This window comes from Salmo salar, chromosome ssa03 (genome assembly GCF_905237065.1).
Source record: "Salmo salar chromosome ssa03, Ssal_v3.1, whole genome shotgun sequence".
In the NCBI taxonomy this organism is placed as follows: Eukaryota; Metazoa; Chordata; class Actinopteri; order Salmoniformes; family Salmonidae; genus Salmo; species Salmo salar.
This window is the reverse complement of record NC_059444.1, coordinates 10,103,984-10,116,562: the sequence shown is the minus strand read 5'-3', so window position 1 is coordinate 10,116,562 and position 12,579 is coordinate 10,103,984. Positions and strand designations below refer to the sequence as shown.

General features: G+C 44.9%; 1 protein-coding gene across 2 annotated transcripts in view; it reads right to left on the bottom strand.

Moving 5' to 3' along the window:
* The window catches only part of LOC106598217 (neuronal tyrosine-phosphorylated phosphoinositide-3-kinase adapter 2), a 40,533-nt gene that overhangs the window by 8,434 nt on the left and 19,520 nt on the right, over positions 1-12,579 (bottom strand). For both annotated transcript variants that reach the window (XM_014189270.2, XM_014189279.2), the window contains one exon: positions 4,464-5,510. In XM_014189270.2, the coding sequence (XP_014044745.2) occupies positions 4,464-5,510 (1,047 nt within the window). The remainder of the gene's footprint in view (positions 1-4,463; positions 5,511-12,579) is intronic.

The window sequence follows — 12,579 nt, the reverse complement described above, 5'->3', positions numbered from 1 at the left end:
GGGGACTGAGCAAGCACCCCTGAGGGGCCCCTGTGTTGAGGATCAGCGTGGCGGATGTGTTGTTACCTACCCTTACCCCCTGGGGGCGGCCCATCAGGAAGTCCAGGATCCAGTTGCAGAGGGAGGTGTTTAGTCCCAGGGTCCTTAGCTTATTGATGAGCTTTGAGGGCACTATGGTGTTGAACTCTGAGCTGTAGTCAATGAATAGCATTCTCACATAGGTGTTCCTTTTGTCCAGGTGGGAAAGGGTAGTGTGGAGTGCAATAGAGATTGCATCATCTGTGGATCTGTTGGGGCGGTATGCACATTTGAATGGGTTTAGGGTTTCTGGGATAATGGTGTTGATGTGAGCCATGACCATCCTTTCAAAGCATTTCATGGCTACAGACGTGAGTGCTACGGGTCGGTAGTCATTTAGGCAGGTTACCTTAGTGTTCTTGGGCACAGGGAATATGGTGGTCTGCTTGAAACTTGTTGGTATTACAGACATGGAGAGGTTGAAAATGTCAGTGAAGACACTTGCCAGTTGGTCAGCGCATGCTCGGAGTACACGTCCTGGTAATCCGTCTGGCCTTGCGGCCTTGTGAATGTTGACCTGTTTAAAGGTCTTACTCACATCGGCTGCTAGAGCGTGTTCACACAGTCTTCCGGAACAGCTGGTGCTCTCATGCATGTTTCAGTGTTATTTGCCTTGAAGCGAGCATAGAAGGCTCGTCTGGTAGGCTCGTGTCACTGGGCAGCTCTCGGCTGTGCTTCCCTTTGTAGTCTGTAATGGTTTGCAAGCCCTGCCACATCCGACGAGCGTCAGAGCCAGTGTATTAGGATTCGATCTTAGTCCTGTATTGACCCTTTGCCTGTTTGATGGTTCGTCGGAGGACATAGCGGGATTTAGAGTCCCGCTCCTTGAAAGCAGCAGCTCTAGCCTTTAGCTCAGTGCTGATGTTGCCTGTAATCCATGGCTTCTGGTTGGGGTATGTACGTACGGTCACTGTGGGGACGACGTTGTCGATGCACTTATTGATGAAGCCAATGACTGATGTGGTGTAGTCCTCAATGCCATCAGAATCCCTGAACATATTCCATTCTGTGCTAGCAAAACAGTCCTGTCTGCTTCATCTGACCATTTTTGGATTGATCTAGTCACTGGTGAATCAGGATAGAATTATGGTCAGATATGCCAAATGGCGGGCGAAGGAGAGCTTTGTACGCGTCTCTGCGTGTGGAGTATAGGTGGTCAAGAGATTTTTTTTTCCTCTGGTTGCACATTTAACATAATGATAGAGTGAACAATGAACACAGTGAACACTGAGGCTGTACCCTTACAGTTTTAGATAGTAGCCAATAGACTATTGTGGCTATTTGAGCATAATGCAGACCTATACCAACAAAACCAATGGAGCAAATCCCATACAATTTTCACATGGAAATAGATTGTGATTTCTATGATATAGCCTACAGTGGCATATGTGTGGTGTTTAATGCAGACCTACATTGCATGAGACTTTTAATAACATTTTTACATTATGAAGGGCTTGATATTAATAAATTATTTTTTACTTGGTCTTTAACATCATGGGCCAAATAGGTGACTGTACATTGCATTGTATTGTGTTGTATGATGCCAGAAACCACTTTACCAAATAGCATTTATCATTATTACCATACAGCTAATTAGACAATCTAGCCTACCCCTCTGTCAATTGACTTATTTGCATATTCAAGCCTGTCTCAAAATACAACACTGCCCCTTTAATTAAGACATAAGCTTTTTACCTGACTGGTTTTTCAAAGACTGCTTGAAATGTAGCCTAGACGTTTTGTGCTCTTGTAGGAAGCGGTATCTCTAACTGGGCTAAAAACTCGCTAATTGGAAAAGAATATCAACAAATGTGCACATGCGCTGCTCATTCATTCGTGAGTAATTGAACGACCGCTCGTGGGCTACCTCCACCAATAGAATTCTACTCCGTTGCGCTCGCGCTCTGCCTACAACAAAATCACAGACTCAATCTTGCAAAGTTAGATTTGTTTTGGTTTGTTGCATTGAAAAGGGTGTGATATAATGTTGATTCTATGAAGTGCAAACTAATGGTGCGAACTCAAGTGAAGTTCAATCTCTTGTCATCTGCGTGGCAGTCGTGGAGGAGGTGCGCACACGCGCAGTTTAGAGGGAACATTGGTGACATTGATGATGAATATGAAATTGAACATTTTAGAAATGTCCCTTTAACACAGTTCGCATAAAAATCGGCAGACGATTTTTATGCGATCCACATTCGGTGCGATATGTGCAACCCTTAATCTGTCGAATTTGGTGAAGGAAGTAAAGGAAGTCAGAGAGCGTTCCTCAACGTTTTGGCAACCAAAAGGCAACAGCCTACAAAGAGACTAAAATCTGCCTTCCATAAAATACATCAATCTCTGCAACAACAACAAAAATCAAAAACGAACATGCATAGATGATTCCCAGCAGAGCGCGCTGTGGTGCATCATTGCTTTCCCAGAAGTCCCATATCACAAGGCTTGCGTGTCACCAGTGCGTGCTGGTTGTTACGGTCTCATAGAGGTGACGAACCAGGGGAAAAGTGGGTTATGCTAGCTAGCTGTGTTTCTATCGTCTATCCTCCCCAATAGCAAGAGGATGCCTGCACGTGACCAATCATAGAACGTTGCTCAGCGGACCTGCCATTACCTGAGCCCCAATAGGCTGGCTGAACGCAGGTGCTACAATAGAAACAAATGAGAAGAAAAAAACTGTAGACTTCACAGCATTGCCCCAGTCGCTACATAGTGTGAGTGAACATGGTTCATGAGCCATATGGGGCTAAAGGACAAACCAGAACCATGCATCAATAAGACATTACTGCATAGGAATACATTTTTACACAAGCCAAAGAAATACACAGAAATTGCATAAAAGGCAAGACGCAAACATTTGTCACAACCACTAAGATTTCCAACAGTCAGAGAAGATTGTGGTATAATTCCAGGAAGTCAGCAACTGTCATAGAAGTCAGCGGCTGTTCTTTCTCTCTCCTGATTGGTGACTGTGAAGATGTTTCCCTGATTGGTTAAATCTCTACTAGCTGATTGGGCCAACAGAGGAATATAACTCTTTGATCAGCTGTAAAAGCCTTGGCTGCACTGCGATTGGCCCACTTCCTCATAGGGAGGGAAATAAGAGAGGCTCCTTTTTCTGTTGCTATGGCTGGTTTGGAGTTAATGGTTGCTATGAAGCTCTGGGAGTTAAGTGCAGATTGATTGACACATGCTCAGTTCTTTTTGAACTAAATGGATTCAAATGGACTCAACTGGTGGGAATTCCCCTATGGAGTTGCTGCAGTATGTTAGATCTCTCTCCAAATCATCAGCTGCTCTTTTCTGCCAATCTGATAAAAACCCACTCACACACTTCACTGCTCTTGTGCCAGTTATTAAGGAACACAAAACGTGTAAATTCTGAATACCTACACATTAGTTAATTCTTTACAGATTGCAGTACAGTGTGCATTTGCAATGCATAGCCTACGTGGTTTTAAACACAAATTCATGTTTTATTCCTTCGCATTAGAGGCCCATTAAAGTTTCAGGCCATGTCTCAATAGAGATCGTTCATTCGGAGAAAAGTAATGGCTGAATTATGCATACAAATTAAATATGAATTCATGATTGAAAATACAGCGCATAGGGATGGTCGACATAAAACGGGAAAAAACGTTTCTGAAGTTATTTAGAAATGTGTTAATCTCCGGTGTTGGGAACCTATCTGAATTCACCATTGATGTAATTTTGTCTGGGTCCTGGACTGGACACATTGGCTTCCTGTGTTTAAACATGATGTTTCCATATTTACCAGTAATGCTGTGTGGTGGCTTAATGCCACTGCTGGGTTTGAGAGGTCCTAATGCCGGCCGCTCTACTCCCTAATCCTGCCAGATTAAATCATATGATCTGTATCAATCTACATTCGGTGGGCCTAGATTAAACGGGCTCATGGAGGAAATGCTTGCAAAGAGCCACAAAACACCCATGGTATAGCCTGCATGCCTGCTATCAGCAGCATCTCCTTCTTTAACGGGATTGGAAGTTGTTTTACCAGATGAAAAGGGGGTTACGTTGATACGACGTGGATGAGACCACTAACAACTAATTTCATACAAATAAAAATAAACATTGCTGTATTTTGTGAGTCAATGTGTCAATGTTACACTGTGTGGGTTATGGCACGGCAGCCATATTGGATCACACTGGATACATATGGAGTAACTATTTTGTTACTCCACCTCTATGTTGCTATTGACTGATTCTGTAACCATATTGACAAATAGATGATGGTGTGATGTATTGACTGATTCTGTAACTATATTGACAAATAAATGATGATGTGATGTATTGACTGATTGATGTATTGACTGATTGATGTATTGACTGATTGATTGACTGAATGATTGATTGACACTCACTCTCCCCGGGCTCCTTGGACTTCCTCCCGCCGGTGTTCTTCTTCATCATGTTCCTGCCGGCGGTGAACAGGTTGGTCAGCTCGTCCAGAGGGCTGGTCGGTGTGCGTGAGCGTCCCGTGGACACATTCTGCATTGACCCATGCAGCCTGCCCCCGACCACGCAGTCCTGTGGGGGCGAGCCCTTTCCATGGGGCGTGGTGGAGGCGCTGCGCGGCAGCCCGCCCGGGATCAGGCTAAGCGGCGTGAGGCAGCGGCCCATGCTGACGGGAGAGGGGCAGGCTGAGTGGCTGTGCTGATAGCCGTGGGCTGAGGAGGCTGAGGACTTGTAGAGGGTGCAGGGCAGGGGCGGAGCCGACGAGCGACCCGAAACAGTCAGGGTGGGCGTGGCTGTCAGCTCCCGGCGGAGGTGCGCCAAGGGGGGCTCGGAAGAGGAGGTGGGTGACTTGTTGTAGGCGCAGGGGTTGTCCATCATGGGCAGCTTCGTCAGTGCATCCACAGGGGTGAGCGGGGACTCGTCCGAGTTTGGCGAGCACTGGGCCGGCGCCGGGGGGAACACCAGGAGGGGCGGCCGGTGGGTGAGCAAGTTGGGAAACGGCGCAGGGATGTTGCATAGGGGGATGTTACGCGGGGTGGAGCAGCGGTTGAGGGGCTCTGGGTCCAGTAGCGCCGGGGTGGGGCAGGCAGAGCGGCACCCCGGGGGGTCCCAGCAGTAGTCCAGATCATCCAGGAGAGGGTACTTCATCTCCTCGTACACAGACTCTCCCGGCTCCTCGTCCTCACTCTTGGGTGCCTCTGTGTGCCCGCCGCCCCCAACACTGGCGCCCATCTCGATGTAGACAGGCTCATCCGAGTCGGAGTGGTGGCTGGGGCTCTCGTCGCTCGGCGGAGAGGGGTTGGGCTCGTGCTCGGCAGAGGGGGAGTGACTCTTGGAGCCAATGTGCTTCCTGATGTAGGAATCATCGAAGGAGGTGCTCAGCTGGGTGTTGGGGTTCCTCCTGGGTTTGGGCGGAGGGATCCTCTTGCAGTCTTCACCGCAGCCTTGTGGCGCTGAAGGAACAGAAAACAAAAACGTTCAGCCAATCAGCATAAACCTTATCGTTGTATTACTACATGTTACATGGCATTAGGTCACAATAGCTGAACGACATTCATTGAGTCAGATATATTTGATACATGACTACATGCAGAAACAGTCCCAGGGGCTCCTCTCTATGACTCAACCGCCTTCACCACACACACACACGCACACACGCACGCACACACACACACAATTTATCCCTTTCATATACACCCTCAACCTTAATCCAACCTCTACATACTCACATTCCACTACACACACATACATACAGGCAAACAAGACCAAAACACAGGCTGCACACTCACTGTAATAAAACACGTGTGTCAATGCAACAGTGCTTTATATCACAGCACCATTCCGTGCATCTCAACCGAATAATGAGGCCATACGGGGAGACTCTTTTTAGCCATGCATCTCAACCTGAGGTGACATTAGGAGATTTGAGCTCAGCAAGCTGTGGTCCAATGTGTGTGTAGACGTCTCAGTGTAATTTGTGTCTCTGTACTCGGATGGCTTGTTATTCTTACTACCATTTTGCTAACTGGGTTGCATGGTGGATTTTGAGATCTGTTTCATGCACTGATGATGAATTCATCCTCCCCACCTCCCTTCCCCCTCCCCCGTAGTGGATGTGTTCACCCCGCCCCCTCTCCATCCTGGGGGAAATGGAATCTAGGTCAGTCACTTCTCCTGAATGAATTCTGCCTCTAACTGGTCCCTCCCCCCTGTTCCGCTCAGAACCCAATCTGGCTCACGTAACAACCCTCCCCTCGGTGAGGAACACCCCGACACTCAGACGGCGATTGGCCCGGGACGCCTTAGAGCTTCACCATTGCCGCCGCCTCATTGGCACGCGCTGCCTGCTGTCGTTCTGATTGGCCGGGCTACGGGGGGGGGGCTTGTTTCTGTGGGATGGTTGCTGTGGCACAGGAGAAGAACTGTGTGCACACGGGGATCCCCTCCAATCTGAGGCAGTCAGGGCAACTCCCTAACCAACCGTCACAATGGCATGCACATCGAACTGTAACGCGGTCAAATGCGACCGTATATTCACCTTTAAGTCTCTCACAGACTATATTACTATATTATATTACTTCAATAGCCTGTTCATTTCTTGATCATTTTGCAGCACTTGATGTTTCTTTGATCAGCAGGTGGTTTCTGTTCTGTCAAAGTATCTTGTTATTTACATGCTACATGATATAGGCGTACATCTGTACAGCTGAACAGTGATTGAGTTTATAGTTAGGTGCTTATGCTCCGTTAGTTTACATCCCTAACCAGTAACCGCAAGGCCACACTACTGCTTTTACAGCATTACAAGCATTTCGCTATGCTCACAGTAACATCCGCTAAATATATGTATATGTGACCAATAACATTTGATTTGAATAAAGTAAAAACAAATCATATCTGATCAGAGATTGGTCAAATGTCCATTCATTCGTTACCTTGTCTCTACACTTTCTACTTATGTTTTCTATCACCATCTTATTTTCCAATGTGTCCCACTCCCATCATTCGTTTCATTCCTCTGTTTTCATTTGAGATCCACTGTTATTAGTAAATGCAGGTGAACATGTAACAGTTGGCAGTGTCCTCTTACACTTTTCCTCACAACAGATGCGGAGAAGATTACTTTCATCTACGTGGTGAGGATAAAGGCTAAACTAAACGGCTCACACCAGGACATGAAGATCAGGGCCCAGTTTCCCCAAGAGCATTTTAAGGTTTAAGTTCATCGTTAGAACCTTCGTAGGAGCATCGTTAAATCTCCGAGCTTTTTCCCAAATACCATCGCTATTAAAGTTGCACTTGAAAACACTCGTAATCTAACAGTTTCCTCAGACCAGTAGAACAGCTAAATGCGTCGTTAGATGATTTTCTGTCCACTTTATACACAGAAGATCTCCGCTAAACATCTCTGTGACTGAGATAACATCAGAACGAAGTTGACTACAAATACAAACTTGCCAATGTCTTTGCCATTAATACAAACAAGGGACGTATAAAAAGATATGCTTCAAATGAAAACTGAGATGACTACATTAAAATATAAACAGTAAGCTATAGGCATATTTCAATCATATTGAAATACATTTCATGTTCAATCAATTGAGGTTTATTTTGCTACTTGTTGGCTACTATCTGTAATTTGTCTCAACATATTCCATGATGTGTGACAACGTGTGCAATGATGTGCCAAATTGGTGTATTAGTGCATTTTTATTGGGTTAGCATTAGAATAATCCGCCTCAATATTTGCAGCCGTAGGTGAGAATATCTCTCTAGGGGCTGATCTGTTGTCAGTATTGTGAAATAATTATAACGTTAAGGAAAGATTTGAATGGAGAAAACTGATCCGATAGCAGCGCTTCCTTTCTTTCGATCCTATCAGTATCAACACTTAGCAACCGTTCTCTCTGCGTGGTGTTTTGGGAAACGCATTTTACATCTCCGTCCGTTTGTAGGAAAGATGCATCATGTTAAAACACAGATTAGAACGCAGAAGGCAGATTACTGTAGAACGCAGATTACTGTAGAACGCAGATACTGTAGAGCGCAGAACGCAGATACTGTAGAACGCAGATTACTGTAGAACGCAGATACTGTAGAGCGCAGATACTGTAGAACGCAGATTCTGTAGAACCCAGATACTGTAGAACGCAGATTCTGTAGAACCCAGATACTGTAGAATGCAGATTCTGTAGAACGCAGATACTGTAGAATGCAGATACTGTAGAACGCAGATAATGACTGTAGAACAGTCAGTCAGATACAGACTGTAGAACAAAAGATACTGTAGAACGTAGAACGCAGATTCTGTAGAACGCAGATTCTGTAGAACGCAGATACTGTAGAATGCAGATACTGTAGAACGCAGATACTGTAGAATGCTGATACTGTCGAGTGCAGATAATGACTGTAGAACAGTCAGTCAGATACAGACTGTAGAACAAAAGATACTGTAGAACGTAGAATGCAGATTCTGTAGAACGCAGATACTGTAGAACACCGATACTGTAGAGCGCAGAACACAGATACTGTAGAACGCTGATACTGTAGAGCGCAGAACGCAGATACTGTAGAACGTAGAACGCAGATACTGTAGAACGCAGATACTGTACAACCCAGATTCTGTAGAACCCAGATACTGTAGAACCCAGATACTGTACAACCCAGATACTGTAGAACGCACATACTCTGGGGAGGCATTGGTTAGCACGTGGTTAGCTTTCATCACCACATCACAAATGGGACCGGTCACTTCGCACGCACCTTTCAAACCTTCTCAAGTCTGAATGAGTCAGTAGTCAGGTTGTGTTACTGTGTAATCCCAGAGGAAAATGAGGGGTGGGGTTAGAGAAACCTGAGGGGTGGGGTTAGAGAAACCTGAATGACCTTGACTTAGGGACTGCTCATCCTTGACACGACATCGTCGAGGGATCCAACACTGTGACATCATCGGGGGATCTAGAACTGCGACATGTCCGTGTGGAGAGGAGAAGGCCCAAATCAAATCTTGCTAACCAACAGTCCCATGATTGCAGGCAGCCCCCAGGCGTGTATTCATGGATGCCAAGGGAAGCCAGGCTTCACCAAAAATGTACCAAGGAAAAACTATTTCTTTCTCTCTGTGTTTCATAATTTTCCTTCAATTCGCAAGAGGATGAATGCATCTCACTGGAGAAAGAATTAGAGAGAGCAAAACAGCGCCCCTCTGTCTCTGTATGTGTAGGCCATCTATCTGATGCTATCTGGTCATAAAGAGTATGACATTGCTGCTGCCTGTAGCATTGAATGCAAGAGAAGCCAGAGAGCATTTGGCCTCCTTTGATATTTAAAAAAAGAAAATAATAGCCAATCATCTATGAGCTAAACTGACTGAGCTCAATTGTGAATGGTCCTGGCGCACCATAAAAAAAGTGTCAAGGGAAGCCAGTTTGGATTTGGCTTCACTCCTATTACATCGCATCGATAGAAATACGTGATTGACAGAAACAACTTGAATTGTTGCATATTATTGTGTTGTTGTCCTCCGCTGGCTAGCTAGATAAAATTGTCCCTTTTCTAAATTAGCCATGGATAGAGATAGGGATTTGGCCTTGTGGTTTTACTTCATTCTCCGTACTGGCCAATGACTATAATGGCGATTCTGATCCAACCATAAATTCATAAATTGTGCCCCGGGACTGAGAGGATGGAAGTTCAACATGTAGCTTGATGTAGAAGGCTAATATTAACTAGCTAACACTGCCCATGAAAGGAAGTTAGGCTAGCAAGAAAGCATTTTAACCAGGTAGCCTAGGACAACAACAAATAAAAGTGTGTACTGTATGACAGAGTCATAGAATGTTTCACCAACATGAAAGAGGAGGATGGCATTTCTCTACATGTAGGGTGAGTTAACATGTTTTTTTCTACTTTCTTTGCGACACTACGTGGTTCTAAATCAATAGTTGTTTAGAGGTCCAAAAATGTCAGAAACATTAACTTGTTAGACCATGCTGTAGGTCATGTAACTGTTTGTTACATGCAATATGCTTTGTGGACTTCACCGGACAGATGTTGCTCTCCGTTTTTGTGATGAAACAAAGGTCTGGTTGAATTTATTCTGCCACTGTGTCTTCTTATTGTCTCAGCCTTAGGCATACAGTGTCTTCAGAAAGTATTCAGGCCCCTTGACTTTTTCCACATTTTGTTATGTTACAGCCTTATTCTAAAATGGATAAAATAAATACAAATCTTGAACAATCTAAACACAATACCACATAATAACATCACAATACCCCATAATGACAAAGCGAAAAAACGTTGTTATAAATATGGGCAAATGTATTAAAATAAAAAAACAGAAATGCCTTATTTACATAAGTATTCAGACCCTTTGCTATGAGACTCGGAATTAAGCTCAGGTGCATCCTATTTCCATTGGTCATCCTTAAGATGTTTGTACAACTTGGAGTCCACCTGTGGTAAAGTCAATTGATTGGACATGATTTGGAAAGGCACACATCTGTCTATATAATGTTCCACAGTTGACAGTGCATGTCAGAGCCAAAACCAAGCCATGAAGTCAAAGGAATTGTTCGTAGAGCTCTGAGACAGGATTGTGTCGAGGCGCAGATCTGGGGAAGGGTACCAAAACATTTCTGCAGCATTCAAGGTCCCCAAGAACACAGTGGCCTCCATCGTTCTTAAATGGAAGAAGTTTGGAACCACCAAGAGTCTTCCTAGAGCTGGCCGCCCAGCCAAACTGAGCAATCGGGGGAGAAGGGCCTTGGTCAGGGAGATGACCAAGAACCCGATGGCCACTGACAGAGCTCTAGAGTTCCTCTGTGGAGATGGGAGAACCTTCCAGAAGGACAGCCATCTCTGCAGCACCCCACCAATCAGACCTTTATGGTAGAGTGGCCAGACGGAAGCCACTCCTCAGTAAAAGGCACAGGACAGCCAGCTTGGAGTTTGTCAAAAGGCACCTAAAGACTCTCAGACCATGCGACACAGAATTATCTGGTCTGATGAAACCCAGATTGACCTCTTTGGCCTGAATGCCAAGCGTCGCGTCTGGAGGAAACCTGGCACCATCCCTAAGGTGAATCATGGTAGCCTAGTGGTTAGAGTGTTGGGCCAGTAATCGAAAGGTTGCTAGATTGAATCCCCAAGCTGACGAGGTAAAAATCTGTCCCTGAACAAGGCAGTTAGCCCACTGTTCCTAGGCCGTCGTTGTAAATAAGAATTTATTCTTAACTGACTTGCCTAGTTAAATAAAGATAAAATAAATTAAAAATGGTGGTGGCAGCATCATGCTGTGGGGGTGTTTTTCAGTGGCAAAGATGAACGGAGGAAAGTACAGAGAGATCCTTGATGAAAACCTGCTCCAGAGCGCTTAGGACCTCAGACTGGGGTGAAGGTTCACCTTCCAACAGGACAACGACCCTAAGCACACAGCCAAGACAACGCAGGAGTGACTTTGGGACAAGTCTCTGAATGTCCTTCAGTGGCCCAGCCAGAGCCTTGACTTGAACCCGATCTAACATCTTTGGAGAGACCTGAAAATAGCTGAGCAGCAACGCTCCACATCCAACCAGACAGAGCTTGAGAGGATCTGCAGAGAAGAAATGGAGAAACTCCCCAAATACAGGTGTGCCAAGCTTGTAATGTCATACCCAAGAAGACAATGCTGTAATTGCTCCCAAAGGTGCTTCAACAAAGTACTGAGTAAAGGGTCTGAATACTTATGTAAATGTACTATTTCATTACTGTTTTATTTTTTTACATTTGCAAATGTTTATTCTTTGTCATTATGTGGTATTGTGTGTAGATTGATGAGGGAAATAAACAATTTAATACATTTTTGAGTAAGGCTGTAGCCTAACAAATGTGGAAAAATTCAAGGGGTCTGAATACTTTCCGAAGGCACTGTATATATCACAGTGTCAAGGCATATTGTCACGATTGTCGTAGGAATGAGCGGACCAAAGTGCAGCGTGTGTGTTGTTCCACATTTTATTTATACTGTGAAACTATGCAATACATAAATAGACGTAATGACAAAAACAACAAACCGTGACGCAGAGGTGAAACATACACTACTCAAAATTAATCTCCCACAAACCCAGGTGGAAAACCCCCTACTTAAGTATGATCTCCAATTAGAGACTTCCCTGTGGCTCAGTTGGTAGAGCATGGTGTGTGTCGATTCCCATGGGAGGCCAGTACAGAAAAAAAAAAAATAATAATAATAATAATGTATGAAATGTATGCATTCACTACTGTAAGTCGCTCTGGATAAGAGCGTCTGCTAAAATGACTAAAATGTAGAGACAACGAGGACCAGCTGCCTCTAATTGGAGATCATCCCAAACAAAGCCGCAACATAGAAATACAAAACTAGAACCAAAAACTTAGAAATAGAAAACCTGGGGGAAAAAACCCTGTCATGCCCTGACCTACTCTACCATAGAAAATAACATCTTTCTATGGTCAGGACGTGACAGTACACCCCACCCCCCCTAAGGTGCGGACTCCGACTGC